Here is a 21,514-nt window from a genome sequence, read left to right on the forward strand (position 1 = left end):
GATCCATGAAAGATGATGAGTGACATAGTGGGGGTTGTATTGTTAAATGGGAATCTGGGGAATGTTATGCATGTACAAACTATTGTATTTACTATTGACTGTAAAACATTAACTCCCCAATAAAGAAATGAATTATTTAAAAAAAAAAAAAGTAATGTGAAAGGAAAAAAAAAATTGTGGAAAAAAAAAGAAAGTGGAGGAGGAGGGTGGTGACACAACTGACTCAGATTCCAGCCCCCAGTACCCATCTGCAAAGGGGGAGCTCCAGGAGCATTAGAGCTGGCTGCAGCTTTTCTCTTTGCTCTCTTACCCTATTTCTATAATAATAATAATAATAATAATAATAATAATAAGTGAGTGGAACAGAGCAAGGTTAAGGGGAAAAGCCTTAGTTTTCTTTACTTTTTGCCACTGGGGCTCACTCCTAAAGCTCATTTTTTTTGTTTGTTTGTTTTCATTTTATTGGATAGGACAGAGAGAAATTGACAGTGGGAGCGGGAGGCAGAGAGGAAGAAAGATAAGACACCTGCAGACCTGCTTCACTGCTTGTGATGCGAACCCCCTGAACTGGGATTCTTGTGCGGGTTTTTATGCTCTGTACTACCTATGATTAACTGGGTGTGCCACCACCAGACTCCCAGCCTTAGTTTTCTTATCTTTGAGAGAACAAAAAGCACTACAGTGTAAAGGGGACAATAAATAGAAGCAGCACTGGTCCAGTGTCAAGAAATCAACAACAACAACAAAAAAGTGAGAGCTTCGGTGATCAGAAATGCAAAAACTCGCTGTGACAGAAATAACATCCCTATATTCCAGCCCATGGAGGCAGAAAGAGGAGGCATGCAGAGAACAGGCTCAGCCATCCACAGATTCAAAAGAAGCAGATAACCTGGACTTTCAAGAGAAATATCCAAAAGTTAGAGGCTTATCACACTTAAAAAAAAAAAAAACTCGTCAACAAAGTCAATGACTCTATGTGGCCCCAGGACACCTGACACTGCTTGAGATTCTGCCTGGCACATTAAGCATCTCTCAAACAGTAAAACAAGAGGCCTCTGTTCCAAAGAGCCAAGAAGGAGAGGTGACAAGTCTCCCATGAGCTCTTTCTCACATGAAATGACAAGATCAATGACTCACCCAGAATTGGACAAGCTCTGACTGGGTTTTCTAATAAATGCATTGAGAAAGAAGCAGCCATATTTATTTTTCAGGATGCAGTAAAATCAAGTATTATTCTTCTTTTGGCAAAAAAATGCATATATATGTGTAGATATATATTGAGTCGTGCAATTTAATCTCACCAAGATCCAGTATATGCTCTAAAGCAGCTGGTGAAACCTGAGTGATATATATTGAGTCGTGTGTAGATATATATTGAGTCGTGCAATTTAATCTCACCAAGATCCAGTATATGTTCTAAAGCAGCTGGTGAAACCTGAGTGACTTTCTTTTTAAAACAAAGAAACCTGTATTCGTGTCCGGTAGACACAGCCAGTGGTGTGTATGGCCATGCAGCAGTGGTGTGCCATGAGTCACTGACTTACAGAACAATGACCTATACAGAGCAGTGGCCTGCTGCTAAGGGTAAAAGAAAGAGCCCTTACCAAAGTCCCCTGAGGATCAGGACTAAAATTTAATAGTTATCCACTGGAATTAGAATTAAACTATTCCTATCCAATTTTACTATGGTGCCAGAGGAAAAACTCTCTTGGCTATCTAGGAAAAATAACTGACATGAGATGGAAAATATTGCAGCTGGGGGCAGGCGGTGGCGCACCTGACTGAGCACACAGGTTACAGTGAGCAAGGACCCGGGTTTGATCCCCTGGTCCCCACACTTCACGAGTGGTGAAGCAGGGCTGCAGGTGTCTCTCTGTCTCTTTCTCCCTCTCTATCACTCCCTTCCCTCTAAATTTCTGACTACCTCTATTCAATGAAAAATACATATATAATAAAAAAAGGAAAATACTGCAGCTGAATTGGCTATAGAATGTGTAGGGCAACTTGGTGTTAAAGGTCAGTCTGTTGTTTTAGACACATTCAGGGTATGTAGCTGTACGTTGTTGATCCATTAGCTGGCAGAAAAAGAACCTAGAATTGACTGACCATAGACAACCCTGCTTGTGAAATCTGAACCTATACTATACTATGACAGTGTTTTGCTTACCCAGGAATAAGGAATCATATATTTAAATCGTTTCACTTGAAATTAGTTTAATGTAAGCCCCATTCCTATTCACATACAGGTCACTCGGGGAAAAAGAAAAAAAAAAGCCTTCTATTGATGTCACCCTGGTTTAGTTCTCAAAAAAACCCACTGGATAAGCACTGTCACACACATTTTACAAATGGAGTAAAAAACACAATATTTTGGTTCAAAATCATAGGTTTGAAAGTAAAAACTTCCCTGAGGAGGGAGAAGAGATGAAAGAAGGTGACTGTGCACATATAAACTCCAACACACTGCTCAGTGAGAAGCAAGAAAGGCATTACACAAAATATTCTTTCTAGCTCCCAACCTACAGACTACTACAGACCCACTACTACAGACCTCATATAAACAGTGTGAAGTTTCTGGCTGAGATACACTAGAAAATAAGAACTAAAAATCTCAGAATAAAGCACCACCAAGTTGTGAGACTAGCTGAATCTTAGATGGCAGCCTTCAACTCTTCAGATTGAAGAGGTCTTACCAGTTTTGAATGCCAGTGAAGTTAATAGCAAGCTGAAAAGGAGACAAGGGCACACTAATGGCCAAGGAAATACCACAGAAGACAGCAAAAAAAAAAAAAAAAAAAAAGGAACAAGGTGGGAGAATAAGTAAGAGATATTTTATTGAAAGAGCACTGGGAAGTGAAATACTGATCTAACCAAGTCAAAACTACTAGATTTTTTTTTTGTCTCTTCATCCCAAAACTGTACTAAATATTTTTGGGGGTAAAAAAAAAAAGAGGTGAGGGAGATAATATTTTCAAATGTAAAACATCAGAAATCATGATCAGGGCCTGCAAATGGCTCAGGTGGTAAAGTGCAAATTTCACCAAATCTGAAGGCCAGGGTTTGAGGTAAGGCTAAGAGCATTATGGAAAGTCACAGAGCAGTGCTTTTCTCCTCCCTGTACCCCTCTCTGACTTTCACCCTCTATTTGGGAAAAATAAAAAGAGAGAACTAAAAAAATATATTCCACTAAGACCAGGGAAATGGCTTAGACAAAGTGCATATAATCCACACATGCACACAGCTATGTCCTAGAGATAAAAAAGCAATTCAAGTTTTTTCTTAAGTGATGTGTATACTTACTTCATTCTTTATAACTCAGATTTTTCTTTAAATTTATTCATAAAATGGAAATATTGACAAGACCATAGGATAAGAGGGGTACAATTCCACAAAATTCCCATCACCAGAACTCTGTATTCCATAACTCAGTTTTTACTAATAAGATGTCACACAAGAGAATATTATAGAAGGGAAATCTCAAAAGTTAGGTAGGCCAGGACCTAAATGTTATCATCCCCAAGGAGGAGAAGGACAAGGAGGAGGAAGAGAAGGAGAAAGAAGAAGAGGAGAAGGAGAAAGAGGAGGAAAAGGAGAAGGAAGAGGAGGAGGAGGAGAATGGCAGAAGGAAGAGGAAATGTTTATGGGGGGTGGATTTTCTCTGGAATTTTACTATTCCAGACTGACTTTTTTCAGGGAGATATGGAGGAGGAAAGGTACAGTGGGGTGTGGGGGGAGAATACAATACTGAAGTTTCTTCAGTGTGGTAGGGGCCAGTCTCAAACATGGGCCAAGCCAGAGTACTTTCCATGTTAACTATTTTGTTGGTCCCATAAACTCAATTTATCTTTCTTTTTTGTTTGCTTGCTTTTGTTTACAAGAGCATTGCTCAGGGAGCTGGGCGGTAGCACAGCAGGTTAAGCACGCATGGTGCAAAGCGCAAGGACCTGTGGAAGGATCCCAGTTCGAGCCCCCAGCTCCCCACCTGCAGGGGAGTTGCTTCACAGGTGGTGAAGCAGGTCTGCAGGTGTCTATCTTTCTCTCCCCCTCTGTGTCTTCCCTTCCTCTCTCCATTTCTCTCTGTTCTATCTAACAACAACAACAACAACAACAATAATAACTACAACAACAATAATGACAAGGACAACAAAAGGGAAAAAATAAATTAAAAAAAAAAAAAAAAAGAGCATTGCTCAGCTCTGGCTTATGGTGGTGCAAGGGATTGAACCTGGGATTATCTACCCCCGCCCCTATAAATTCATTTCAAATACACATGAAAATCCTTATTTTTTTTTTATGATCAGTTGCCATCAAAGTCAATTGCCAGACAAGCAGAATGAATTCATTATTAGAACAACACACCAATATATTCATTAAAATCTACTTGATACTCTTTGTGGACATCCAATTAAAGGTCTGACACCATGCAGAATGTATAACTTAATGAAAGAAGGAGTGTTTTGCTTGTTTCTAGCATTATTAATAACTTCATAAATTAATAGTTTTCTTGAGCCTGTGACTACCTAAATATAGAGAAAACATTAGGAATATGATACCAGCAAATATCAAGCAGTAAAACTCAAAAACAAATGACTGTGCTAAACTCCAGAGGGTGAATATGCAATATGGGGATGCAAGTTGTTATTGTGCATACATACTTGTATGCATACGTGTGTATATGTGTTTGCATATATATGCACATGTGTATGTAAGCATGTCTGTGTATATAGCCATGCTTCATATAGTTTTGTATTCTACGTGAAAATAAGTAATCTTGCTCATAAGATGCACTGAGCATAAGCTGCACAGTCCTGGCTAATATTGTGCCTATGATCTGCAGATGTTCCTGAGATCTAAAAAAACTATCACCTCTCAGTTTTGTCTGGCAATGCTTCTATGACTCTTGTTCTGAGATCCTGTGATGAATAAATCTAAAAAAAAAAATTCATAGCTCTATCTTCAAGGTGACTTATCATTTGAAATTATGAATGGGTCTATCTTAAATTGGTGATGAACTATGTGATTCTTTGATTTTTCAAATGTAACTGGGAGAACAATACCCAACAAATCAAAGCGGTTTACACGAACAAAAGTTTTCAAGTTGTTCATAGAATGACAAAAAGTATGGGCTCTTGTGTGTGGTACTTTACAACATGTACAAATCAGTTTATCATCATCATAATTTTTATTGTAGTCAGCGCAAAAAAAGAAGTTTTGAGTTAGAATAGTATCTTCATTCAAACTCCAAAGCAAGATTTACTTTCACTTCATATATATAATACATACATGGAAAGAACTGGTAATGTGAAAATCTGGTAAGGAATGTTATTACTATCACAAATAAGACACATAGTTATAACTTTGTAATATGTTATGCTATATAAAAGAATCAAAAAGATTTACCAGAAATTAATGTTTAAATAGAGAATAAAAACCTCAAAGTGTTTGTCAAATATTTGGTTACATTATTTTGTTTCCTTAAGTTTATATATAAGTCAAGTGTAAAAATGTAAACATTTATTTCATTTAACCTAATCTTTAAATTTTCATGTATAGACTTTAACTTCTAAAACAAGGATTCCTAACTTTTAACAATATAATCAAAAAAAATTTTTTTTGTCCTGTAATTTAAAAATCATTATTATTACTTGCTTGCTCTTTTGGGTTCCTTTGGCTTTGAGGGTAGCACTTACTGCGCTGGAATTATAGCATTGGTATTGCAGTGTGGTACTGTAGTCTTGGCATTTATGCCAACTGACTGCTAAATTGAAGAGTTGATGGAAGCAGCACAGATGGGATAGTAGTGGGATTTTTAGTTATACCACATCATCTCACTGGAAATATGCACAAGTCTGAAATATTTGTGAAATAAACTTAGCAATGAACTGAAGGAGCCATTGCCCAGGTTTATGAGCCCTAACTGCTTGAACTAGGCCCTAAATTCTTCCAACAAGCAATTCCTTATAAGTACCACTGGCCTGGGGCAAGGGATCAAACTTTGATACAGGAAAATCAATTATTCAAGAACTAGTTTACTATATACTTTACATTTAACCCAGACTCTTGTGTTTGTTTGTTTTTGCTTCTGCAAAATTTTAAACCAGCTGTGTGTTTATCAGAACTTTCATCAAGTAATAGAAAAAAGCAGGGAAAACTAAAATTATCAGTATGCACTAGAAGTTCTGCTTATAATTTATCAAGGTAGAAGACAGACAAAGTGATTTAAAATAAAAAAACAAATCTTCAATATTATCTAGGTGTTTTTGAGTATCTGTATAAATAGATCCACAAATGCTTTTACACAAAAATGAAAAGCAAAGGAGATCATTCATAGCCTTTTCAAATCTGACCTTCCAAGCAAAATGATCACATACTCAGTTATTAGATGCCTTGCATTATATCTCATTGGTTAGAATACCAAATGACTGAAATACATAATCATAAATAAATACTAAGAAAAATAAAAATAATACTCTGTAGATATGAGGGCAAGTTCATTGTTATCTCCTGCTATACTTTGTTGAATTTTCATAAATTACATGATTTTAACACAATCATTGTGTCAATCACAGATTTTCGACTTTGTTCTACTCTGGATTAATCAATAAACTGAATAATAGCACAGGTTAAGGAAATTTGTATTTTTTGCATAATGCAAGTATTTTTCAAAACAGATTCTATTGCTCAGTTTTGTGTTATTTTGTATAAAGAACATTTTGAATGTCCCAATACTGAGAGTATTGCTCCAAATTTGCAAAGGAACAAGTAAACTTAATGCAGTGTTACATAGCATGAAAAACAGTGGGATGCATTGGATCGACCTTCTCGTGGTGCATCCAGTGAGTACCCATTGATTGGGGAAACTGACGATCCTTCCTAGCCGACTGAATCCACATGGATCCCAGTCACTTTCAAAGCCAGCAACAAGCAGACATCAGGCTCAACCTGACGCTATTGACTGGCTACGGAAGAAGGGCAAACGCTAGAAGAAGAAGAATGAAAAACAGTACTAGCTATCTTGCTAAAGTTAAAAAAAAAACACACAGCAAATTGTCAGAATTTGTGTCACATATACTAGAAAGAATTATCCCCTCAAAGAAACACTTTACACTTTCATTTCTTATGAACTAACAAACAATGATAAACAGAAGTCAGTATGAGTTTGCAAAGATGAAAAATATTGACCTAAGCTCAAAGACTTCCCTTTGTGTTACTTTCGAGATGCTGCCTCAAGGACAAATCACAGACCAGTCTTTGGGCTTCTAATGTCAACATTTCAAAATTATCTAGAAAGCTTAGAATCCCACAGCCCACAATCATAACCCAACTTTTTTGAAGCTGAACTTACTTGTATGATACTTTAAAATACTCAGGTAGATTTTTAATTTTTTATTTTATTTGATAGGACAAAGAAATTGAGAGGGAAGGGGAGTAGAGAGGGAGAGAGAAAACCAGAGAGACATCTGCAGCACTGCTTCACGGCTCAAGAATCTTCCCCTCTGCAGGTGGGGCTCACAGATTTGGACCTGAGTTGGTAACATGTGAGCAGTCCAGGTGTGCCACCACCTGACCCCCCAGGTAAATTTGATGATGCAGCCACAGTGTCAGTTAATAATCTCAACATTTGGCCCCACACCTATGGACATCTAATCTTTGACAAAGGGGCCCAGACTATTACATGGGGAAAGCAGAGTCTCTTCAACAAATGGTGTTGGAAACAGTGGGTTGAAACATGCAGAAGAATGAAACTGAACCACTGTATTTCACCAAATACAAAAGTAAATTCCAAGTGGATCAAGGGCTTGGATGTTAGACCACAAACTATCAAATACTTAGAGGAAAATATTGGCAGAACTCTTTTCCGCATAAATTTTAAAGACATTTTCAATGAAACTAATCCAATTACAAAGAAGACTAAGGCAAGTATAAATCTATGGGACTACATCAAATTTAAAAGCTTCTGCACAGCTAAAGAAACCACTACCCAAACCAAGAGACCCCTCACAGAATGGGAGAAGATCTTTACATGCCATACATCAGATAAGAGTTTAATAACCAACATATATAAAGAGCTTGCCAGACTCAACAAGACAACAAATAACCCCATCCAAAAATGGGGGGAGGACTTGGACAGAATATTCACCACAGAAGAGATCCAAAAGGCCGAGAAACACATGAAAAAATGCTCCAAGTCTCTGATTGTCAGAGAAATGCAAATCAAGACAACAATGAGATATCACTTCACTCCTGTGAGAATGTCATACATCAGAAAAGGTAACAGCAGCAAATGCTGGAGAGGGTGTGGGGTCAAAGGAACCCTCCTGCACTGCTGGTGGGAATGTAAATTGGTCCAACCTCTATGGAGAACAGTCTGGAGAACACTCAGAAGGCTAGAAATGAACCTACCCTATGACCCTGCAATTCCCCTCCTGGGGATATATCCTAAGGAACCCAACACATCCATCCAGAAAGACCTGTGTACACTTATGTTCTTGGCAACACAATTTGTAATAGCCAAAACCTGGAAGTAACCCAGGTGTCCAACAACAGATCAGTGGCTAAGCAAGTTGTGGTATATATACACAATGGAATACTACTCAGCTGTAAAAAATGGTGACTTCACCATTTTCAGCTGATCTTGGATGGACCTTGAAAAAATCATGTTGAGTGAAATAAGTCAGAAACAGAAGGATGAATATGGGATGATCTCACTCTCAGGTAGAAGTTGATAAACAAGATCAGAAAAGAAAACACAAATAGAACCTGAAATGGAATTGGCATATTTCACCAAAATAAAAGACTCTGGGGTGGGTGGGTGGGGAGAATACAGGTCCATGAAGGATGATAAATGACATAGTGGGGGTTGTATTGTTAAATGGGAAACTGGGGAATGTTATGCATGTACAAACTATTGAATTTACTGTTGAATGTAAAACATTAATTCCCCAATAAAGAAATAAATTTTTTTTAAAAAAGTAAATAATAATAATAATCTCAACATTTGTAAAAGAGTTGTATGAATATGCTTTTATTATAGGAATACAAATTCACAAGGTATATTGAGGCATTGTTAGAGAAAAAAGACAAAGTTGGAGAAATAAGATTATACAAACTAGAGAGACCAGGAAATGGCTACCCAGTAGAGCTCAGACATTCTGGTGGGTGGGTCCTGGGTTTGAGCCCTGGAGCTAACTGGGAGCTTCACAGACAGCACTAAGTGAGTTCCATAGATGGTGGACGAGTACTGTGTTTTCTTTCTTTACTTTAGAGACTCTCCATCCCTCTTTCTATCCTCTCTCTTTCCACCTCTCTCTAAATGAAAAAATGAAAGAAATTGACCTGGAGCTTAATAGTATCATGTATGTGCAATTTCCCTGTTATGTAATAAAAATAAATAAATAAAAGAAGGTGTGGATTAGGACAACTAAAATCGTTGAGTACTGATCTGTCAAACTTGAAATCATGTCTGAGCTGAGGCACTGCTAATATGACGGAGTTATCCTGCAGTGACATCTCTGTAACATGTGATTGCTGGTCAAATTTCTGACTGATTCAACTTAAAATCAGATCCAAATGTAGGTAAAAGAACTTGAAACTTTAAAATATCTTAATTTTAGAACAACTGAAAATAAGGTGACATTTAATAAATACAAATATAAAATACCAGGTGTGATCTTAACATATATAAGTAAGAGAGAAAGAATAAATTCTGGCTGGGATTTTTAACTAATGCCAATGGGTTGGGAAAAAAAAATGATGTGGGACCTGGAAAAACAGATGCAAATTGAAGCTATATTAATAGAACAAAAGCAACAGACTGTGTGGCTGGTAAATAACTCAACTGGTGGAGCATAGGATGTGCATGTCTAAGGTTCCTGGTTTAATTTCCCGAACCATAGAACCATATATATTGGAGTGGTGGGCTGTAGCTCGATCTCTCTCTCTCCTCTGTCTCTCTGTCTCTCTCTCTCCCTCCCTCCCTCCCTCCTTCCCTCCGTGTGTGTGTGTGTGTGTGTGTGTGTGTGTGTCACTCTCTCTTCCACTTCCCTCTCAATTTCTTTCTGTACCTAATAAATAATAAATAAATAAATGTACTTAAAAAACCAAAGTGGAGGGGAGTCGGGCTGTAGCGCAGCGGGTTAAGCGCAGGTGGCACTAAGCTCAAGGACCGGCATCAGGATCCCAGTTCGAGCCCCCGGCTCCCCACCTGCAGGCAGGTCCCTTCACAGGCGGTGAAGCAGGTCTGCAGGTGTCTGTCTTTCTCTCCCCCTCTCTGTCTTCCCCTCCTCTCTCCTATCCAACAACAATGACATCAATAATAACTACAACAACAAAACAGCAAGGGCAACAAAAGGGAATAAATAAATTAAATAAAATAAAAAATTAAAAATATATATTAAAAAAAAAACCAAAGTGGAGTATATTGTCCAATTCCCATTAAAAATAAGAGGAGGGAAGGCAGTGGCCGCCAGTTGAGAGCACACATTACCATGCACAAGGAAAAAGATTCAAGCCACCTGCTCCCCACCCTCAGGGAGGAAGCTTCAAGAGCAGTGAAGCGGGTCTGCAGGTGTCTGTCTTTCTCTCCCTCTCTATCTCCCCTTTCTCTCACAATTTCTATCTGTCCTATCGAATGAAAATAGAAAAGGAGAGAGAAGTAGGGGAAGAAAGGAAGGAAGGGAAGGGAAAAAACAGTCATCAGAAGTAGATTCATAGTGCAGGCATAGAACCCCAGTGATAAACCTGGTGACTTTAAAAACAAGTAAATAAATAAAGATTAAAATGTTTGATCCAGATACTGGGTGTTCATTCTCCAAAAATAAAATCTCCTCTTTTCCTGTGTCCCAGAATACACAGAATGTGGCACAAAATGATAAGATAACCAGAGGCAAAAAGAACACTTTACTATGAAGTCTGGTTTTAATTAGAATACCAGAGAAATTGAGACCCATCGTAACTGTGGCATTTTAAAAGATGTATTTATTTATGACAGGAGGGAGAAAGAAAACTGGAATATCCCTCTGGCACATGTGACACCAGGGATCAAACTCATAACCATTACCTGCCTCGGCCCCCCAAAACATTCTTATGATACCAAAATAGCACCATTCATAACAATGTTTTCGGGGGCGGGGGCAGGTAATGGTGTACCTGGTTAAGCACACATGCTACCAAGCACAAGGTCCTGAGTTCAAGCTACCTGCCCCCCAACTCCCACCTACAGGGTTGAAGCTTCACAAGCAGTGAAGCTAGTGGTATCTGTGTATCTTCCTCTCTACCTTCCTCTCCCCTTTGAATTTATCTCTGTCTTATCAAATAAAGAAAGAAAAAATAGTGGGGGGGTGGCCTCCAGGAGCAATGGATTTGTTGTGCAGGCACTTAGCCCCAGCGATAACCCTGTGACAATAAACAAACTGTTTGAACCACTGTGGAAAAGCAGTCCTGATGTTCCTCTGAACACTAGAATTGTATCTAACCTATGATCCAGATCATCTCCTAGGAATCTCTCCAAAGAACAGAAAAAACACCTCTTCAAAGAGATCTATGTAGGGACCAAGTGGTGGCACACCTTGTTGAGTGCACAGGCTACAGTGTGCAGGGACCCAGGTTTGAGTCCTCAGTCCCCACCTGCAGGGGGAAAGCTGTTGGTATTCTTTGTGTTGGTTTGGTCCTCTTCCCCTACCTCTGAGAGATTTGGTTTGACCCCTGCTAGTTTCGTGGGTTCCACTTGTCCCCGCCCCCGGAACCCCTACAGAGTTCCAGAGTTCTTGGTGCAGCCGCATGAGGAGAAGGATGCAGGAGAGATCTGTGTGGTGATTAGTTTGGGTTAGTTTATGAATCGTTGTTCATGAATAAAGAAATATAGCTTCCTGGCCCAGCCATGTGTCGAGTCTCTGTTCACCGCCGCGAAGTTAGCCTGGCCTACTGGAGCCCCTGAATGTTCACGACAAATGGCGCCCAACGTGGGGCATGAACCCACGACCCTGAGATTAAGAGTCTCATGCTCTACCGACTGAGCAGTTAAAAAGAATAGGGGGAATATGTTGGTATTCTTCATCTTGGTTTGGTCCTCTTCCCCCCACCTCTAGGAGATTGTGGTTTAGCCTTGCTAGTTTCGCGGGCCCCGCTTGTCCCCACCCCTGGAACCCCTACAGAGTTACAGAGTTCTTGGCGCAGCCGCGTGAGGAGAAGGATGCAGGAGAGATCTGTGTGGTGATTAGTTTGGGTTAGTTTATGAATCGTTGTTCGTGAATAAAGAAATACAGCTTCCCGGCCCAGCCGTGTGTCCTCGAGTCTCTGTTCACTGCCGCGAACCTAGCCCAGCCTACTGGAGCCCCCGAACGTTAACGACAAATGGCACCTACAAAGTGGGGCTGGACCTGTGCATCTCTCAGGTAAGTGAAGACAATTTGGCTACCTGTGCACTATGGCCTTCTCTTCTGCTTGTGAAGAGATCTCCAAAGGCCTCTGCCCTTTCTTCACGAGACTGTTTCGCTGTTTCTGGAGCATTTATCTCTGGACCACTCTGTGGTTTCCGCCCAACGCCAGCCTGCAAGAGCCAGCCCGCAGGAGCCGGCTTTCCGCCACGTAGTGCGGGACATTGGGCGCGGGCTCCCTCCATGCTGCTTGGCCGCTGGGAGCAGGGCAACAGACATGGCGGACAGGCGCCACCCCGGGGCACCTAGGCGCGTGCCTTCTGCATGGCTGGCCCACCTGCCCTCCTGCTATGAAGTCTGGGCAGATCCCGGACCACCCGGAGACCGCAGGTTCCCTGCCGAAACTGGGCCCCCTGGCCTAGATCCTCATCTCAGGTCTGAAGGCAGACGAGCTAGAATATGCAGAGATTCGTGCAGAGATCACAACCTACAATTCCTAAAGCTGAAGTTGCCCCCACCGCTGGACAACACACTCCCCGAATGGCTAAGACAGTACAGATCTAAATTCGTGTTTGAAATGACATGTCTTCGTAACAAAAGTTTCTCTCCTTGGGTATTGAAGACCATATGTATATGTGTGTTTAAAGTTTGGTAACTGTTGTATGCTCTCCCCCTGCCAAGTCAGTCCTGCTAGTTTTTGCGGGCCCACTTGCCCCCGCCCCAAGGAACCCCAAGAGAGTTCCAGAGTCCCAGAGTTCGAGAGTGTTTGGCACCGCTGCGGGGGAAGGAGGCAGGAGAGTTCTGTTTGGTGATTAGTTTGTCTTAGATTATAAATCATTGTTCCTGAATAAAGAAATACAGCTTCCCTGCCCAGCCGTGTGTCCTCAAGTCTCTGTTACCCGCCCGTGAAGCTAGCCCGGCCAGCTGGAGCCTCCGAATTTTAACAACAGGTAACATTAACTTTAAGGTTAAGAATGTAACTTTAAGGCTATACTCTTACCAAACAAAGTTAAATGAAAAAGGTTTTCAATGCAATTCTCATAAAGATAAAATTAACTTATATTTAAAGTCTGAGGTAAAAATTAGTTAACAATCAATATATTTTAACTAAGTTGGTCTAAAAAAAAAAACCTGCGCACACCTAGGGTGTGTCTCCATCTTGAATGGGTGTAACAAAAGGTTAAAAAGATGTTGTTGATATGTAAAAGTCTCAAATTCCTTCTCAATTAGAAACGTTAGATTGCGCTATGGCTATGCTAATAATTCTCATGCCTGAGTCTTTTTTCTTTCTATGGTTCATGTTTGCCTTTCCAAATTTTATTGTTTGAACTTCAAATAGCCTTGGAATCGTGCTGGAAGGGACTTCCAATTGTAATAGAGTTATCAATTGTGGTAAACTTCTAACCTGCTACAAGTTTTGTTTCATACGTAAGTGAACTGCAGCTGTCAAGTTCTCTACAGAAAAGCAGAATTCCAATGGCTGACATTCCCCATCGAGACAGACGTACAACAATTCACCACTTGGCAATTCTTCGGTGGACATCTGCTTTGGACTCGCGCTTCTATCAGACTCACTGGTACACCTCGGACACTTTGCACAGGGCTGGCAGCTTCCCTTTGTGCTGCTGGGTTTCTCGGGGACTGACTGTAGCCAGCTGCCTTGAGACTCTAGGCCTCACCCTCCCCCCCATGCTAGAAAATGCCCGTTGAGGCAAGTAACGCCCCCCAGAGGCAAAAGAAGCCCCCAGAGGCAGGAAATTTTTTTTTTTAGCTGATAAAAGTTTTGCCCACAGAGGCAAAAACGCCCCCCTCAGGCCTTCCCTTGGCAGCACACTGGTTCTTGTTGCTCGCTTACATGTTCCTCCATGTTTGTGCCAGTTTCTTTTTTGAAAATGCCTGTACGATATAGGTTTCTGTTCACCCCACACCCGATACTGTGGTCATTTAATTAAAAAAAAAAAAGAAGGGGGAATATGTTGGTGTTCTTCATATTGGTTTGGTCCCCTTCCCTCTACCTCTGAGAGATTTGGTTTGGCCCTTGCTAGTTTCGCGGGGCCCACTTTTCCCCGCCCCCAGAACCCCTACAGAGTTCCAGAGTTCTTGGTGCAGCTGAGTGAGGAGAAGGATGCAGGAGAGATCTGTGTATCGTTGTTCGTGAATAAAGAAATACAGCTTCCCGTCCCAGTCATGTGTCCTCGAGTCTCTGTTCACCGCCGCGAAGCTAGCCCGGCCTGTTGGAGTCCCCGAACGTTAACGACAGAAAGCTTTACAAGTGGTGAAGCAGGGCTGCAGGTGTCTTTGCATCTCCCCATCTCCTCCTTCCCTCATGATTTCTGGCTGTCTGTATTCAATAAATAAATAAAAATAATACAAAGATTTATGTATGCTTATGTTTACAGCAACACAGTTTATAATATTCCAAATCTGGAAGCAATCAATCCAGATACCCAAAAACAGATGAGTCATTTAAAAAAGTTATGGTGTAAAACACACTACTTAAGTATAGGAAGTGATGAAATATTTTCTTTTCCCGTATCTTAGATAGAACTAAAAAAGGTCTTGTTAAGTGAAACAACCCAGAAGGAACAGAAGGAATACCAGATGACCTAATTTATAAGTGGCATTTAGGAAGCAAAGCAAAGGACTATGGACTAGGTCAAAGGGGTGTGGCAGGTGTTGGTTATCCAGTACAAACAGTGAAGAGGGACTTGGATTGGTGATAGGAGTGGTATATAGACTCCTATCTTCAAGAGATAAGCTACTCAGGTGTTAACAATTGTCCTGGGAACTACAATTTCCTAGGAAAATGATAAAAAGAATATATATATGTATATATATATATATATTTTTTTTTCTTTTTAACCAGAGCACCATTCAGCTCTGGTTTATGATGATGGTATGGGAGATTGAACCTGGGACGATGGAGCTTCATGCATGAGAGTCTGTCTGCATAGCCATTATGCTATTTATCCTCCGCAGAACATTTCTAAAGAAAACAAATCCTGATTGCTAGTGAGGATCTATTAGACACTTCAGAAGTTTTTCTTTGGCAGTAAGCAGAGGGGAAGTGGATACACATTTCTCAGCCAAGTGCAGGTGTGATAAAGGAAAAAGAGAAACAATGAGAATGGGTGGGGGAAGAAAATAACCAAGAAGTATACTTCCCAATTTCACAACTCGTGGCAAACTACACCATGAGTTCTCAAGCTGTAGTGAACATTCAGATCACTGAGTTGTTTGTTCAAAGCTTAATTTTCTAGACTCTATATTCAATCTGCCAGATTAGCATTTAAGGGAAGTATTTATGATTAATAAATTCTCCCTATGAATTATGGTATATGAGGTAGGTGATCACATTGGAGAACCTCATTTTGAGAAACTCTTAATTAAAGTCATAGGGCTGGGAGATATCTCACCCAGTGAAGTGCATGCTTTATTATACTCAAGGACCCAAGTTCAAGCCCCCAGCATCACAAGGGTGTACCATCAACAGGAAATGCTTCACTTGGGGGTAGAGCAATGTTGTGGAGATTGTCCTCTTTCTGTCTCTTTCTGCCTCATTCCCTCTCTGTTTCTCTCTGAGATTGAAAAGTGGAGGAAAAAGTCAACCTGGTGCACTGGAAGTGCCAGACATGAAACCTTGGTAAAGCACTAGTGGCATTTAATTAAAAAAAAAAAAAAAGCAAAGCAGTCAGCAGAAAAAATCTACCTCCCAGAGGAACCTCTATCCATCAAGGTTTCACAGTCTATGTCTGTCTTATATTACCTGACCCATGTTTTTGCCCTTACCTGTCTGGCACTTAACTAAGATAGATATTATTTCTTAGCATAAAAGCCCTTCAGGGCTCAGCACCTGAAATTGCAGAATTTGACTCTATGATAACTATAATGAAAAGCAAACCGGAGCCCAGGGAGTTTCCATCACTAAGTAGGATTATATGCAGGCCTCTGCTCCAAGAAAGACCAACTCTGCATTATGATTCTCAAAGCAAATTCCACTTCAGCAAAACAATCAATCAAAATTCATATTTCAAAATGAACTGGAGGACTCAAATAGAAAAATGCCTAGAAGGCCATTTACCAACAGACACCTTATGAGATGGAATGGCCTCAGTAACAAGTCTTGCCTGGAATCAGGCCTAATGTTACTGGAATGGGGTAACAGCAAAATTCATTTCCTCTCTGTTTAAGCCCTTTACCTCTTCATCCCATGTTCCAGTAGTCTGAGGCCTACTGATAGCTCCAGATGGAATCAAGTCTTTTCACATAATTACAAACTTGGAGTTCTTGCTCAGTGTGGGACAAGGCAAGGAACAGAGCCAGGAATATTGTAGGAAAGAAAGAAACAGCTAAGGTAGAAATTTAAGGGGCATTCACCCTAGATCCAATGGGTCAGTGTTGGTGAGAACACCTCAGCACAGCAAGGGGTGACAGATGTGGGGGCTGTGGAACAGGAGATTCAAGTGACTGTTGTCCTCAGGTGAAAGGTTTTCATGTGGCACATGGTATAGATTAGATGGTATTCCGATTGACAATGTGTGTCTATAAGGGACCTGTACTAAGAAGTCAATTTCTGCTTTTAAAAAAAAAGTGCTGCACGTGGCACAAAGCCCGTAAGGATCCGGGTACGAACCCCTGGCTCCCCACCTGCAGGGGAGTTGCTTCACAAGCGGCGAAGCAGGTCTGCAGGTGTTTGTCTTTCTCTACCCCTCTCTGTCTACCCCTCCTCTCTCCATTTCTCTCTGTCCTATCCAACAACAATGACATCCATAACCACAACAATGTTAAACAACAAAGGCAACAAAAGGGAAAATAGATACATAGATACATACATACATACATACATACATACATAAAAGTGCTAACAACAGCTGGTATTTATACAGCACTGAAGTAAGGACTTTTCGGGATAATTTCATTGATCCTCATATATGTATATATATATATATTTTTTTTCTTTTTAACCAGAGCACCATTCAGCTCTGGTTTATGATGATGGTATGGGAGATTGAACCTGGGACGATGGAGCTTCATGCATGAGAGTCTGTCTGCATAGCCATTATGCTATTTATCCTATCCAGATAGATCTCTGTTCGATTATGCTCATAGTAGCACAATTTGTGATAGCCAATACTTGGAAGTAGCCCAGATGGTCAATGCCAGATGAGTGACTAATAAAAAATATATATGTATGTACATATACATATATATATATATGTATGTATGTATATATACTTAGTTGTCAATAAATATGAAGTTCTATCCTTTGCTTCATCTTGGATAGAACTTGAAGGAATCATGGTAAGTGAGATAAGGTTAAGAGAGAAAGAAGGACAAAGACCAGATGAGTTCACTTATAGGTGTAACTTAAGAAACAAGAACAGAAAAGGAAAACACACAGTGATACTTAGACTGGGTGTGATGTATTGCAACAAAGTAAAAGATTCAGGGGAAGGCAGAGAAGGGAGAGGGTTGGAGAGGGCGCTGGGGTCCTGGTGCATGATGGTGGAAAAGAACCTAGGTTGTGGGTGAGAGCTATCAGAAGATGATGAGAAATTGCACCCCTATGTCAACAATTGTACTGTAAACCATTACCCCTCAATATAATTGTAAGAAAGATGCAGCATATACCAGAGTGATGTTCTCTTCCTCTCCCCTCCCCATAAAGAAAAGGGAATGTTTAATTTTTCAGATCTTTAAAAACAAGATTTACTGGCAAACGCTAGAAGAAGAACTGAGTAATCACTAGAGCTACATACAGATTCAAATGAATAACAAAACAAAGAGAAAAACAATCCTTAAAAGACACTAAGCAAATGTCAACATGCACATTAAACCGAAAAAGAAAACCCCAAATAACAAACACAACCATCACTGACTTTTTAGCAGTCATAATGGCACAGTCTCTCTTTAGAAATTGCTATGTAGTAACTTCTTTAAATACGTACAGACATAAAATAAAAACAGAAAGTAGCATTTAGCTCTAAAACAGACAAAAGTAATGTAGACAAAAGTTATATAATGAAGATATATAAAACCTGGCCCTTTTACTGTGGCAATAAGTATGCAAATATGTATCAGGCACGCATTCATGGGAAGCAGTAGTCTTCAAGGTTAACTCTAGGAAATAGTATTTCTACCCTATGTAAAATAACAGCAGTATCTTATAGAAAAGTGAAGTCATTGAAAGCTTTGTTATTTAGTCTCCATTTTTAATGGGGCCTTGTTGTTGCTGTTGAGTTTGGTGAATATATATTTTGGCTATTAGTCCTTTATCTGATACGTTGCTTGTAAAGATCTCCCATTCAGTAAGGACTAAAGAAGCCTCACTGGATAATGTTAGATTCAAGGGACTGATGGTAAAATTCTGTATTAATTTTTTTCAGGGTATGTCATGTATTCATCATTGTTACAAGAGCAAATCCACCTTCTCACTGGGGTTTTATGTGTGTCATAGGTGCTATTTTATTTATTTATTTATTTATTTATTTATTTATTTTACTGAGAGAAAAAGAAATAGAGAAAGGAGAGAGAGCCCTGTAAACACAAGGAATCAATGAACTCTGGACAAGAACAAAGGATTTTAGGTGTGGCAGGAACACTAAAGGGACTCAAAGTCCCTTGTGTGTGGCAAAAGCTAATGATAGGAAATTTAATGTTTAATTCCCTAGTGCCTTGACTTTTTTTTTTTAAGCCTAGTATTTCAACTGCATGACAGTTAACTAAACTTTTCAACAGCTGAGAAACAAGGTATATCAGAATATAGTAGAATATGCTTCGCTGGAGATTTAATGCTGGTGAAAATGTATGATATAAATACATAGTAGAAAACTTGATCTTTAATGTTAAGAGTCAGGACTGGAACTGAAAGAAGGTGAGTCAGAAGCAAAATTTAAAGGATCATCAAAACTTTCCATAAGCAAGAAGCAGTATTATAATGGACTTTTAAAACTCAGATATAACACTATAAAGTCCACCAAGAATGAGTTGTGCACACATATATGCAGGTGCGAAGCTGTACCCCTGAATTCTTATAATTCTGTAAACCCATGTTAAATTACTGATGGTGACAAAACACTTTTTAATCCACTGTGAAGGAAATATTACATTAAGAAAAGAATTGTTCATATGGAAGTGACATACAAAATATAGGTCTAAGGCAAAAGGGAAAAAAAGTAGTAATATCAACCCTGAATTTACTTAAGTTTTTAATCTTTTGCTTATCATGAGGTTTTTCCACATTAATTTTGAAGACTTTTTTAAGTACTACATTAAAATGTTGCTTTATTGTGATTACTGAATGATTACAGGTTGCCTTGCTTAACTCTCTCTTGTCCCAGTCTAGGGGGTCAGACCGTGCAAGTTCCTAGAAAAGTTTGGAAGCAAACCTGACCTCTAGGGTGGGGGTTGGGGGTTGGGGGTTGGGGGAAAACTGACTCCAAAACAGGTCAGGAGGTTGGAGGCAGACAGCTGGCCTTTGGGGGACAGACACCGAGCCTACCTCGCTTATTCTGCGTGCCGTGCTTCTTGGCCAAGCTGAGTTCTCTCTGGATTCGATTTTCCAAGTACTCCTGTTTCTTGCTCAGCATCTCCTCGGTCTCCCGGAGTCGGGCCAGGGCCTCCTGGGGGCTGGGGGCAGCTCTGCTCCTAGACAAACCTCCCCCTTTAAAGAACTTGCCCAACTTGCTCATGGCTGTGGAGTGTGGAAAAGTCTCAGGAGTTCCTCTTGGGCCACAGCTGGGAAACCCAGAGCAAGTTCTTCCTTTGGTCTCTTGGGCACAGCCCAAAAAAGGCGGTACTCCTGAGTATCAACAAGTCTGGGGCAGGTGACACACACCCCTGGGCATTTCCTGGCGGCCAGCTCGGCCCCGCCCCTCGGCCGGGTGAAGGCGGGGAGAACTGGGACCCGGACTTAGCCAGCAGGCGCGACAGGGCCCTCAGAGAATTGAGAAAAGAGTTGAATAGATTGACAAGACCGCAACAAAACTGCTGCTTTATCCACTCTGATGACCAACCAGGGGTGAAAGATTCATTTGGGCTTTGGGTGCCTCAGCAAAACAGCAAACCAATGTTCAAAAGTTCCCTGTAGAGCCTGAAATTGTCTATATAGTAAAGTGTGCATTACAAATCCACATCAGCAAAATACTTTATTCCATGCCTGGACGTGTGTGTGTGTGTCCATGTGAGTAATAATATTCTGATACATTCATCCAGTGGTCATGTGGAAGCCAGGGCTTCTGGAATGTCCATTGGTATGATGCAGGCATGTGAGTAAGCAGTTAACTCTAAAAGGAGTTGGCCCCACTAGGCTAGGCTCTGCAGATGTAGTCTGGGCAGACTGATGAGTACCTGGTTGACAAGTTGACTTGAATGGATTTTAGATCATTCTGGCATGACATGAGGTGGGTGAAAAGATGTCCATTTCTGCCTAATTTCAGGACTTCTGAGTGTATTCAGTAGCTGCATTAGATTCTGAAATCAGATGTCTAAAGCTTCCAGTGTGACTGTGAATGTCTCAAAAACCTTTATTGGGGTGTACTTGTACTTAGGTCTATGACAAATGCCTTGAGAGAGATACTTACGTAACAAAAGAAGGCATTGTCCTAAAGAAAAAGAAGCATTATTTTACTTGTGCCCATCACCTTGATTCCATCTATTAGAGCTCAAACAGAGTTTAGTTAGATGAAAGGACCACATTGTGTAATGATTATAGAAGATGTAATACAACTGAAAGCCTGTGCAAGGCAGGCAACGAAGAAGCAAAATATGAAATTGAATCTGTGTTCTAGTTTACAAGGACTAGTATGCATGCTCACATAATAAAGCCTTGTCTGAGCAATATCATTCAACATCATCAAAACCCATTTAGATTATTACCTAACCACTTGCTCCAAAAAGAGGAAACACATCCATTATATGATAAATACACTTTGATAGCCCAAGATCATTAACCCAATATTGTCTTCCATCATATTAACACAGAAGCAGCAAGTGGATGCATTGTATCCCAACATTGGCATAGTCAGCATCAAATTTCCCCAAACAAATTGGACATTTTCACAGGTGACTTAATGATAAATAGTTTACACATACAAACATGTAAGCTTATATTTCCCAGTAACTACCAGTCACCCCTTACC

The 21,514-nt window shown here is 40.2% G+C and overlaps 1 protein-coding gene across 1 annotated transcript in view; it reads right to left on the reverse strand.

Moving 5' to 3' along the window:
• CHMP4C (charged multivesicular body protein 4C) overlaps positions 1-20,169 on the reverse strand; it is a 38,214-nt gene extending 18,045 nt beyond the window's left edge. The window contains exon 1 of the mRNA XM_007520140.3: positions 19,876-20,169. Coding sequence (XP_007520202.1) covers positions 19,876-20,065 — 190 coding nt within the window. The 5' untranslated portion in view covers positions 20,066-20,169. The remainder of the gene's footprint in view (positions 1-19,875) is intronic.
• Between the last annotated feature and the right edge of the window lie 1,345 nt (positions 20,170-21,514).

Source organism: Erinaceus europaeus, chromosome 1, assembly GCF_950295315.1.
Source record: "Erinaceus europaeus chromosome 1, mEriEur2.1, whole genome shotgun sequence".
Classification (NCBI taxonomy): domain Eukaryota; kingdom Metazoa; phylum Chordata; class Mammalia; order Eulipotyphla; family Erinaceidae; genus Erinaceus; species Erinaceus europaeus.